General features: G+C 41.6%; 1 protein-coding gene across 1 annotated transcript; it reads right to left on the bottom strand.

The window, feature by feature from the left end:
* Positions 1–255: 255 nt before the first annotated feature.
* LOC148477365 (serine/threonine-protein kinase SBK1-like) lies at positions 256–12,154 on the bottom strand. The gene is given in 4 exon segments (XM_088456846.1): positions 256–732; positions 841–1,043; positions 1,599–1,767; positions 11,699–12,154. Coding segments are annotated over 4 exon segments (1,305 nt in total).
* Positions 12,155–12,195: the final 41 nt, after the last annotated feature.

Raw genomic sequence — 12,195 nt, 5'->3', positions numbered from 1 at the left:
TCTGGTGTCTCCTTATGCTGTAACCCAGCACTACCAGTGGACAAATGGGATGACATGGAGCTGATCACAGATGTGTGTGATGTGCCTGTTGCAGTGTTAGACACTACTTTTTTGGAATTGGACATCTCTTGAACACATGAGAGCTCTGATTCCACAGGAGAAGTGTCTTTAGCATCATCCATATTATTGTTACTCCTCTCTGCTTGCCAGATCTCATCCATAAACATCAAGACATCAGTGGCTTTACTTCTCTCTTTAACAGTCTATGACTAAAAGATGACTAAACATCCTCAATACTCCAGTGGTCAGCTTGTTCCATGGTGAGGGAGGGTCATCAGATGGAGTGTGGGTTTGCCATTCAGCAAATCTACTGTACTCTTTATCTTTGGGTAGTGCCACCTGCCAGGGAAACTCTCCTGTGAGCAAGCAGTAAAGGACTACACCAAAAGCCCACACATCAAGGGTGGAGTCTACAAGCAAGCTATCCTTGTCAGCAAGTTGGCACATCTCCGGGGCCATGTAGGAGACACTACCGCACCTGGTATGAATGACTCTTCCCTTGATAAGTGCAAGACCAAAGTCAGTTATCTTAACACAATGCCATTCCTGATCAAACACCAAAATATTCTCTGGTTTGATGTCCAGATGCACCAGTCCTTTGCTTTCTATAAATTCTAGTGCACTGGAGATCTACCGTGCTCATCTCTTCACCGCATCTTCTGGAAGTCCAGTCTAAAAGAAGTAAAAACACAGATTTTGCATCATATTAATGTCTTACAATATATACATGTTTCTAAAGCACAAAGTTGATATAAAATCAGTACAAGGACCTCTACTTACATGGGGCAGAATGAGAGAGAACAAATCACCCACTGGTGCCAACTCCTGGGCAAAAGCAAAGAGGTAACAGGTCTCGAATGCAATCCCATTAATACCAATGATATTGGGATGAGATGAGAGGAGAAAGGACATACTGAACTCCATGAGGAATCTTCTCTTAGTTGTCCTTTTCCTGTCCAGGACCTTCAGTGCCATCCTGATATCTGTGTTAATAAAGAATCATAATTAGATTTGTATACAAATTAGGCCAAGTAATAGATATGAGGGCACAAAGATTATTCTAATAAGAATTGGGCACAGAGTAGAGATTAGGATAATAGTGAGTGGGGATAAATGTGAGTAGTATACATGGGAGTAGGTTAAGTAAAGTGGCATTTCAGTTTATAGTACAATTTGAATTAGGTAGGTGTGATTGTACATTAGTGGGTGATATAGGTGTATTAGTATGACCAGTATTGGTGGTAAAATGGTATTGGTGGGAGTAGAGTAGATGCGAGGGGGTATTAGTATGATTAGTTAGAGTAGGGTAAGCTCTAATAAAGAGATGGATTTCCAAAGAATGTTTAAAGGTTTGATGGCTATGGGAGGCTCTTTTTGGGCATGGTAGAGAATACCATAGGTGATTCAGTAGGAATGAGTGTTATTACTGTGTGTATTTTTGCATAAATATTAATTGTTCATACTGGGAAATTCTCCCTGTTGTAATCTTGGCTGAAATATCCCATGGGGGAAGATACTGAATTTCTGACCATACTGACCTGTTTTTCTGTCCTTTACCATGAAAACTGAGGCATAACCTCCTCCTCCCAGCTCCTTCAGGATGTGGTAGATGTCCTTTAGTTCTATTTCCTGGAGGCCCTTGGAAGAAAAGGAAACCATTTCCTCCAGGACACGCTCCATGTCATGTGTAATGGTGGCCATTGTATCCTGGGGAAAGTCAGAGACATGGATCTATTAGTATTAGTCAGTTATGGCCCCAATCTTTTGCCCAGAGACCTGGTGACAAAGTGTAAAATGGTCTCATTCTCCTCACACACTTATACTTCTAGTGTCTCAGGTGCTGTATAGCTCAGTATTACCCACAGATTGTCTAATTCTAAGTATTTATTAGCAAATACATAGTATTCATCATTTCCCAATATACAGCTATGATATCACCAATACAATAAGTAGTATCACTAGTAAATCAGTATATTAGTTATATAGATTATAAGTCTTAGTGATATATTCAACAATTCAATGGACAAATCACAGAAATGTAATCAGTTCTACACTGTATATAGGAATCTCACCTCGGGGGAGTGTGCACTTCAGTCCTGAGTGTGGTTGGTGGGATCTCAGCTCACGTTGGGATCTGTTGGAAGTTTCTCACAAAATGATGCTGGTAACGTCCAATCTAGTCTGCAATAAGAGTCAGTCTGAGTCTGTGAGAGCAGAGGGGAGACATCTGGTTTATGTGAGGGAGGTGGGGTGCGGCAGGTAGGTGCCGGAGCCTCCTGATTGGCTGGATGATCATTTGCATATGTGGTGTAAATAACTGCATTGTTCATTAGGATTTGCATTTGCACAGATTGCTATAAGAATGTGTGAGAGACTCCCAGCTGTGCTACAGCCCAGGTGCATCACAAAGGGTGATAGTAACCCAAACACTGTATCTGCCTAACTCACTGTCACTCAGGTGTGTTCTATGTTCAGCTTTAATATATCTGTTATAAAATATTAATATTCATGTTATTCATAACTCTGCTATTTTAAAATTAGGACCAACTATTACCACTATTATTTGGTCCATTTACTTGTTATTTATGAAAGTGGCCACAACTGGGGGGGGGGGGGGGTCTAGAGGTGCACATGCATTGGGTGTGGATTGCGAGGGGGGGTGAAAAAAAGCTGACTCAGCCATCCGAAAAAAATGGCTGCTGCCAAAGAGGAGACAAATGCTAGAGGTCCTACTGGACCTGTATTTATTTATTTATTAACAGTTTCTTATATAGCGCAGCATATTCTGTTGCCCTTTACAATTGGAACATTATTAGAACAAAACTGGTTAATAACAGGCAGATATATAGGTAGGAAGGCCCTGCTCGCAAGCTTACAATCTATAAGGAAATAGGCATACACAAGGATAGGTGCTATATATTGCAATTTGGTCCAGCCAGACTGCAGAGTTTCTTGGTTGGCTGCATGATCCAGTCACACAGGAATGTCGGACAAATGTCAGGAGGATGTGAAAGAAAGACAGTGTGTGAGATTGTGTTTGGACTGTGAAAGGGTATGTAATTAGACATGGAAGCTATGAAGGTTCTGTGGGCGGTTCTGGAATCTGATAAGCTTGCCTGAAGTGGTGGGTTTTCAGGGAACACTTGAAGGATTGGAAACTAGATGTAAGTCTTACTGTGCTTGGTAAGGCATTCCATAGAGTGGGTGCTGTCCGAAGAAAGTCCTGTAACCGTGAATGGGAGCAAGTAATGCGTGGGGATGAGAGACGCAGATCTTGTGCTGAATGGAGAGGTCGGGTTGGGAGATAATTTGAGATGAGTGAAGAGATGTATGTTGGTGTGGTTTGGTTAATGGCCTTATGTGTAAGTAAAAGTATTTTGTATTGAATACGGTAGAAGACCGGCAACCAATGGAGGGACTGACAGAGCGGGGCAGCAGATGATGAAAGTTTGGCAAGGACGATAAGCCTTGCAGATAAATTAATAATGGATTGTAATGGCGATAGCCTGTTTTTGGGAAGGCCAGTAAAGAGACTATTGCAATAGTCAATGCGGGAAATAATGAGTGCATGGATTAGAGTTTTTGCAGTGTCTTGTGTGAGAGATGGTCGAATTTTGGATAAGTTTTTTAGATGTATGTAATATGATTTTGAGACAGATTGAATGTGGGGAACAAAAGACAGTTCAGAGTCAAGGATGACACCTAGGCAGTGAGCTTGTGGAGCAGGATGGATTGTCGAGTTATCAACCATTGCCGGTGGAAATATAATTAATTCTGTTTTAGAAATATTAAGTTTCAGGTGGTGAGATGACGTCCAAGATGAAATGGCAGAAGGACATTCAGTGACACGGACCAATACAGATGGTGATAAATCTGAGGAGGATAGGTAGATTTGAGTATCATCTGCATACAAGTGGCACTAAAATCCAAAAGAGCGGATTAGTTTGCTAAGAGAGGTGGTATAGATTGAGAATAGCAAAGGACCTAAGACAGAGCCTTGCGGTACTCCAACTGATAGAGGTAGCGAAGAGGAGGCAGAGCCAGAAAAATGAACAGTAAAAGAGCGATCAGATATTTAGGAAGAGAACCATGAAAGGGTTGTGTCCTTAAGACCTAGGGTTTGTAGTGTTTGTATGAGGAGAGAGTGGTCAACAGTGTCAAAAGAGAGATCTAGAAGAATTAGGAGTGAGTAATGGCCTTTAGCCTTGGCAGTGACCAGATTATTTACTACCTTAGTCAGTGCTGTCTCTGTGGAGTGTTGGGAATGAAAGCCGGACTGAAGTGGGTCCAATAAGTTGTGTGAGTTTAGAAAGTGTGTGAGGCAGGTGTAGCCAAGTCTCTCAAGCAGCTTGGAGAGGCATGGGAGCTGGGAGATAGGACAGTAATTTGAGAGAGTGTTGGGGTCAGAATTTTGTTTTTTCAGAATAGGAGCAATCACTGCATGCTTGAACAGTGATGGAAAGATGCCAGTAGTGAGAGAGAGATTACAGATTTTAGTTAGAGTTGGAATGAGCACAGGAGACAGAGCTTTTACTAAGTTGTGAGGGTATAGGATCTAGAGGAGAGGTAACAGAGTAGGAGAATGACAATAGTGTAGATACTTCATCTTCGTTTGTGAGGTCAAATGAAGAGAATGAGCCAGAGGGTTCAGGTAGGGAATTGAGCAGGTCACTAGCTGAGGGAGAGCATACTATTTCATTTCAGATCTTATCAATCTTGTCCTTAAAATAGGAAGCAAGATCATGTGCATTGATAGTAGCAGGTGGGTTGGGAGAGGGATGGGTAAGAAGCAGTTTAAATGTATTTAAAAAGTCGCTTGGGTTTAGAGGCTTGAGCAGAGATAAGAGATTGAAAATATGTTTGTTTGGCAGCGTCCAGAGCAGCACGAGAGTTGTAGATAGTAGTATTATATGTGAGGAAGTCACTTGGAGTACGAGACTTTCCCCACTGATGTTCTACTTTACGTGAGAGTTTTTGTAGATGTCTTGTTAAGTTAGAATGCCACGGTTGACGTCTCAGGAGAAGTGAATGCAGAAATTGGTGAGAGTTGATGTTGTAGAGAGGTAGTTAGTTGTTGAAAGTCAATAGCATTAATATTTCTACGGGTTTTAGGAGGCTTGGGTAATTTCAATGACATAGAGTTTGATGTAATGGAGGAGACTGTGCAGGTGATAAGGTTGTGATCTGAGAGAGGGAAAGGAGAATTAGTGAAATCAGAAACTGAGCATAGTCTGGTAAATACAAGATCAAGGCAGTGGCCCTCCTGATGAGTAGAGGAGTCGGTCCATTGGGAGAGGCCAAGCGAGGAGGTTATAGAGAGTAGTCTGGAGGCATGAGGCGATTGTGGACAGTCAATGGGGATATTGAAGTCACCCATAATGATGGTGGAGATGTCTGGGGATAGGAAGTGAGGGAGCCAAGCAGAAATATGTTCCAGAAATTGTTGGGCTGGCCCAGGTGGGCGATAGATAGCAGCAACTCATAGAGAGAAAGGGGTGAAAGTCCTGGTAGAATGTACTTCAAATTATGTAAATGTGAGTGACGGTACCTGTGGGAGAACTGTGTATGTGAAAGATTGGGAGAGTAATATTCCTACCCCACCTCCTTTACAATTACCCGGCCTGGAGGTGTGTGAGAAGTGTAGGTCACCATATGAAAGTGCAGCAGGGGAGACAGTGTCTGATTTGTGTGAGCCATTTTTCTGTTATTGCCAGAAGGTTGAGGTTAGTTGAAATAAAGAGGTCATGGATGGATGTTAGCTTATTGCAGACAGAGCGTGCATTCCATAACGCACATTTTAGTGACTTGGAGGGTGAAGGGAGGCACGCCATGTTTGAGGTTAGCTGGATTTATAGTTTGTCGTGGGTGTGGCAAGTGGGTTGGGCATGGATTTGGTGATATGTCACCAGCTAATAGAAGCAGCAGAATAGAAATATAAATATAGTTGCTGGATTTGTCTGAAATTTTTTTTTCTGCTGACAGGTTGTGGATGTTTTTGTCAGTGTGTATAGATAAGGTAAAAGCTCATGTGTGTGTGTAAGAGGAGAGTAGATTAATGAGGCAGCAATATGTACAGAAGGATGAGCTGCAGGGAGAGTAAAGGATGTAGTAGTCTTAGAGATGATGCCATGGAGTGAGATTATTAAGAGAAGTTTTTGATACATTGTTTTTTCTCAAAACTTTGGAAAATATACAAAACAAACTAATGTTAAGTAATGATATTGTAATTACCTGGTCTTAGATGTTGTTCAACGTTTGTTCAACTGTTGTATAACTGTTACATAAATTACACTTGGTGTTCTAATACACTTAGTGCTTATAATACACTGCTGCCATCATCATCCACGGCTGCCGCAATACTGATTCTAAATTTAAAGTAAGTCTCTAGTGTCTGTTAGCAGAGCGCAATGCACACAGCATTCCCGGAAGTGTCGGGAACGCTGGCGCTGCTGGGAGAAGATGCTGAAAGATGCATCTTCTCCCATGAAATCCCCTGGCAATGAGCATAGCACCCCTGGCAACGACCATGTAAACCCCTGGCAATGAGCATGTAACCCCATGGCAACGAGCATGGCTCCCCTGGCAACGAGCATGGCACCCCTGGCAATGAGCATGAAACCCCATAGCAACGAGCATTTAACCCCTGGCAACGAGCAGGTAATTTTAAAGTCATTAGAAGCCTTACTGTGGGATATAAAATGGTGTTGGGCAAATAAGTAAGTGGCACTTTAGTAATAGGCATTACAGTGTGTGGCATTATGGTGTGTGGAATAATGTGAGTCACTATACCAGGGATGTCTGAGTAGTACACTGCCTTATGGAGGAGCAAGGACAAAATCCAGGTACCGGAAGGGAGGGGGGTGCAAAATTGCTGCCATGCATCGGGTGACGGATATCCTAGTTTCGGCCCTCTTTATGTTACCTCTACTTTATATAGAATAGCTATAACCATTTATGTGACGTATGACTGGTTTTTCAACCTAAATAATACTATTGTCTGTGCTGGTCTCTAGTACCAGTATACCACTGGAGTTAGTATGATTATAGGCAGCATTTTCCCCATGTACAGGTGACTGTGTGACCAGACATTGGAGGGTTTGTGCTTTGCATTATAGACACAAGTTTAGGTAAATTATGCACATTTTACACCTAAATCCAGGTCACAGAGTCCATAGCAGCTTTAACCGAGTTTACACCACAGACTGGACACGGGGTATTGCCTGGGATTACCTGTGCCAATGCCGGGAATGTGACTCTCCCTATGCAGAGAATGGGACACAGGTCAGACTATCCGAGTTACTCATTTATCTGGGTCTTCCTCAGGAAGCTAGGTTGGATTCCCAGGTAACTGAAGCTCTGTTATCCTTATTACACTGAGCCATGACCTGGGTTATCCTAGCAGTAATCTGGGTTTTTGCAGCCGTGTGAAAGGGGTATAAGAAAGCTCTCCCTGTGAGCACGATGCTGAATAAGCGCCATAGTATTGGGATCATTGTGTAATACGTGTTTAGTAATAAGCCCTGATGGTGTATGAAGGCATTACAAAGAAGGTAGTTTAATGCAGGTTACAATATAAGCTGGGTACACACTATACTAAGTCACTGGGACAACTCGTTGTTGTGTATGGCGGCACATGTAGCAACATTGTATCAATCAGCCCATCTGTTATGAAGTACAGGAGATGGGACGATACGATGAATGGCTGGTATGCATGAGCGAGCGCGCGCACTACTATATGATCCATACGAGATCATTCCAAACCTCGTCGGAACTATATATCGTGTGACAGATGGAATAGTAGGTACCCAGCTTTACTCACATAGAAAGGGAGGTCCGAGGGCCCAGAGAATGGGCAGAGATCTGAGGGAGGATAAAATGACATTCTATATGAATTGGTCTCTTTGGTCTCCCACCCTGATTAGTATATTTGCAGTTTATTTTCCTAAGTCACCAACTTCATGGAAGTGATGAATAAAATGACTTTCTTCCCTCCAGCTATGGTGTTGTGTGGTCATTTACTATGGATAAGATGTCATTGTTGGAAATACAGTATAAGGGTTTGGTGAATGGTGTAACTTGGAGTGTAGCCATCATTACTTATAGTAACGTCTGTTACACCCCTCCCAGCTGTAATATCTCCTCATTAGCACATGAATAACAGGACAATGGGCCCTCACATTCCCAGGGCTGGCTCTGCAATGCCGGGTGCGATATAACAGCCTGGTCACTCACCTTCCATTACAGTATTTATACCTATTGTATATAGTGTTTATTTATACACAAGTGGGTGAATAGAAAATCCTGTTACAGGAGGTGGTATTACAGTTGGTTATGCCCAGAAAGACACTGATTTGTTATGTATAGTTTAATGTGTTTTTCAATGTTTTAGAACTTAATAATATAAGAGAAAAATTAAAATTCACATAATCAGTTTACTTAGAAGAACATGGGGGAAAGGCACAGGGGACATACTGGAATGTGTTTGATGTTACAGAACAGAATTATAAAACCAAAATACCATTTACTCCCATGGCCACCCATGCAGTGCCTACTCTCCCTGTACTCACCCGGTGGCGCCATTTTTGTGGTGAAATATTCAGAAAGATGTCTCCACACAGGAAATGGCAAAAACTCTGGTACACACAAAAAGAAGCCTGAGCGCTATTAAGCCAGAGAGTCCATTATCAGTGCAGCAGTAGAAATTAGAGGTGATTGACTGGGACACACAGAAAACACATAATTAGGGGAATAAATGGACTATATCATATATTTCTCATCTCAATTTAAAATAAATCACCAGACCAAAAATTGTAGACAATTATATTCTTTATTCAGTCCTAGAAATGAATAAAATAGTTGTATTAGACAATAAGGGGCCTATGTATCAAAGCTTGATAAAAGATGAAAAATTGAGAGAGAAAAAGTATTAACCAATCAGCTCCTAACTGTCAAACACAGCCTATAAAATGTAAGGTAGAAGCTGATTGGTTGGTGATTTACATCTCACAATTGTCTCTCTCATTAAGCTGTGATACATAGGCCCCACACACAAACCATATCAGGGTGATCTAGCTGCGATACTGATACAAGAGATTAAGAGCCTGATGCTGAAATTATGCTGCAAACGGAATCCTAATGTGACAGCACCGCTCCGGCCATCTGTCCGCGAGCACAGCCGTCATAACTAGGGATGTTTGCCGACCCCCGTGTTTTGGTCTTGTATCTGTATATCCTTTGTGTTTAGGATCTGGATTTGGTTTTGCCAAAACTGCCTTTGCGTGTTTTGGTTTTGAATCTGTAATTGTTTTAAAAAATTGATAACTGCTAAGGACACATAATTTGGGCTTTTTGCTTTTGTTCCTACAGAATTATTAACATCAATAACATTATTTTTCACTAATTTCCAGTCAGTTTTGACCACCTCACACAGTATTGTTCACCAACATAGGCCAAACCAACTCACAAGTATGTTCAATAGAAGACAACACAACACAGAAATTTACTAATAATCGGGCGTGGAATATCCTTGCTCAAAGCAATTGGTCATAGTCAGGGGTGTTTCTAGAGAGGAGGGGCCCGTGTGCAGTCTCCGACACGGGCCTCCTCCTCTCTGTCCGGTGGCCGGCAGTGCACTGAACTGTGTGTGGCCAGCACCAGAGTTATTGAGACTGGGCATTAGAGGATGCACTGGTCACCAGGAAAATGGCCGCAGTGGCCATTTTCCTTGTACTGCGCATGCGCAAACAGGACAATGGCCGCAGTTGCCATTTTCTAGTCATTTTTACATCGCCAGATCCCCGTGCCGGCGTGGTACTTTGGAGAGGTAAGTAATTCTATGGTATGAATTCCTAATGGTCTATACATCCTAAATGTCGCTATATAGCGTTGTAAGTCACACAAGAAATAATTGCTTTCCAGCCTTTGATTGTGGTTCCAAAGCACAAAAAGATATTCACCAAAAAGCAGATAGTTACATGCTGTGATATAAATACAATTACCACAAACAAATTGTACAATCACTAGGTACAGTTGATACATGCGCTCTGGATCCAGATTTCCCAGCATCAACTATGAAACCTCCATCAAAAGAAAGATGACTAACTATCAGATTCAGAGTGCTTGCTTATGTACCCTTACAGAGATAGGCAATACAATAGAACAAGTTGGCATAATCCCATTGGTTCTTCTTCCTGGTTCTTCTGTTACTATACAGTTCATAGGTCAGTTTGTATTGTAATAGTTCAGCCACCAACAGCCCTTTGTGTCCATTTTCCCACCGAATAACAAGTCTAAACTGGCTAATAAACATCACATTACAGAGTACATTTCAGTGTCTATCTCTCTATGATCCATAATTCGCAGATGCATGCTGCGATTTCCTCGCCAATGGAACCAGAAGTCTGCAAATAAACAGTGGTTTAGAATAGCACCAAACACAGTCTGCTTATCATGTACTAAACCTTAGATATCAAATGCAGTCACTTCATAACATAATTAATAATGAATATAACCTTGAATATTAACCTTAATGCTAGGGAAACTTTTTATGTAAGTGTAACGATATTAAGAAAAGATGCTAGTTAGCGTTGTGCGACTAAGTGTTTGTGGAGTACGCCATGGTACGTGCTTTGCAGGATGGTTCATATTATATGTTGTAATAAATGTATGTATTTATATAAAGAGGACTTTTAACAGTGTTTCATTGCGTGGGAATTGCACGACGCTAAATAATATCACCGTGTGTACTGATATTGTGTGAGGTTCGCTAAAATGGCTTTGGGCGACCATTCGCAAAATGGCGTCTTGTTGCCAGTCGCAAAATGGTGTCATGCAGATTTTGATTTTAACAGAATCTGTCTCAGCCAATCATCTGGCTTCGACAAAGGGTGCCGGGTGTGCAGTGCGCGGCCGTTTTCATACTTAGCAGAACATGAGGGAAAGGCACAGGGGACATACTGCAATGTGTTTGATGTTATAGAACAGAATTATATAAACCAAAATACCATTCACCCCCATGGCCGCCCATGCAGTGCCTACTCTCCCTGTACTTACCCGGTGGCGCCATCTTTGTGCTGAAATATTCAGAAAGATGTCTCCACACAGTAAATGGCAAAAACTCTGGTACAGTAAGAATTGATAATGACTGGGACACACAGAAAACATATAATTGGGGGAATATATGGACTATTTCATACATTTCTCATCTCAACTGAAAATAATTCACCAGACAAAATATTGTAGACATTTATATTCTTTATTCAGTCATAGAAATTATTAGCATAGTTGTATTAGACACACACACCATATCAGGGTGATCCAGCTGCTCATCAAAGCTCAGATTAACCATTTTAACGAATATATTTTTGTAGAGAAACACTGTATAATAACTATATAGCACTAGATTTAAGCTGCTGCAGCAGAATGAGTAACATATCTCAGGGCAGACTCGTATTTACTGAGAGTCATCCTTTACAATCAATTATAAACAACACCATAGAAAGAAATTATAAATAAGGACACAAACAAGTTGGACAGCTTTATATATCATATATCTTCTGATATGAGGACTCTGCCAATAACACAATGCCCCGATCCCCAGAGCCCAGTAGACCCATTATTCCTTAAAACAATGACTTACCTGGTAAATGGGAAGAGAGTGAGTATGATGTCCTCTCAGAGCCATGACACAATAATACAGATGAGTGTTTTCAGCCAATTCCATCTCTGCCCCAACATGAAGGAATATATCGTCCTCAAGTATTACAGGAGTTGGTGCATATTCCTGCCGGGGGTCTGGTGTCTCCTTACGCTGTAACCTAGCACTACCAGTGGACAAATGGAATGACATGGGGATGATAACAGAAAGGATGGACTTACTGCTGTGTGATGGGTCTGTTGCTGTGTTAGACACTTCTTTGCTGGAACTGGACATCTCTTGAGCACATGAGAGCTCTGATTCCACAGGAGAAGTATCTTTAGCATCATCCATATTATTGTAGCTCCACTCTGCTTGCCAGGTCTCATCCATGAACATCAAGACATCAGTGGTTTTACTTCTCTGATTACAGTCTATGGCCAAAAGATGTCTAAACATCCTCCGTGCTCCAGTGGTCAGCTTGTTCCATGGTGAAGGAG

The sequence above is a fragment of the Taudactylus pleione genome, unplaced genomic scaffold (genome assembly GCF_031769625.1).
Source record: "Taudactylus pleione unplaced genomic scaffold, aTauple2 ptg000722l, whole genome shotgun sequence".
NCBI classification, from domain to species: domain Eukaryota; kingdom Metazoa; phylum Chordata; class Amphibia; order Anura; family Myobatrachidae; genus Taudactylus; species Taudactylus pleione.
This window is presented reverse-complemented; position numbering and strand designations above follow the sequence as displayed.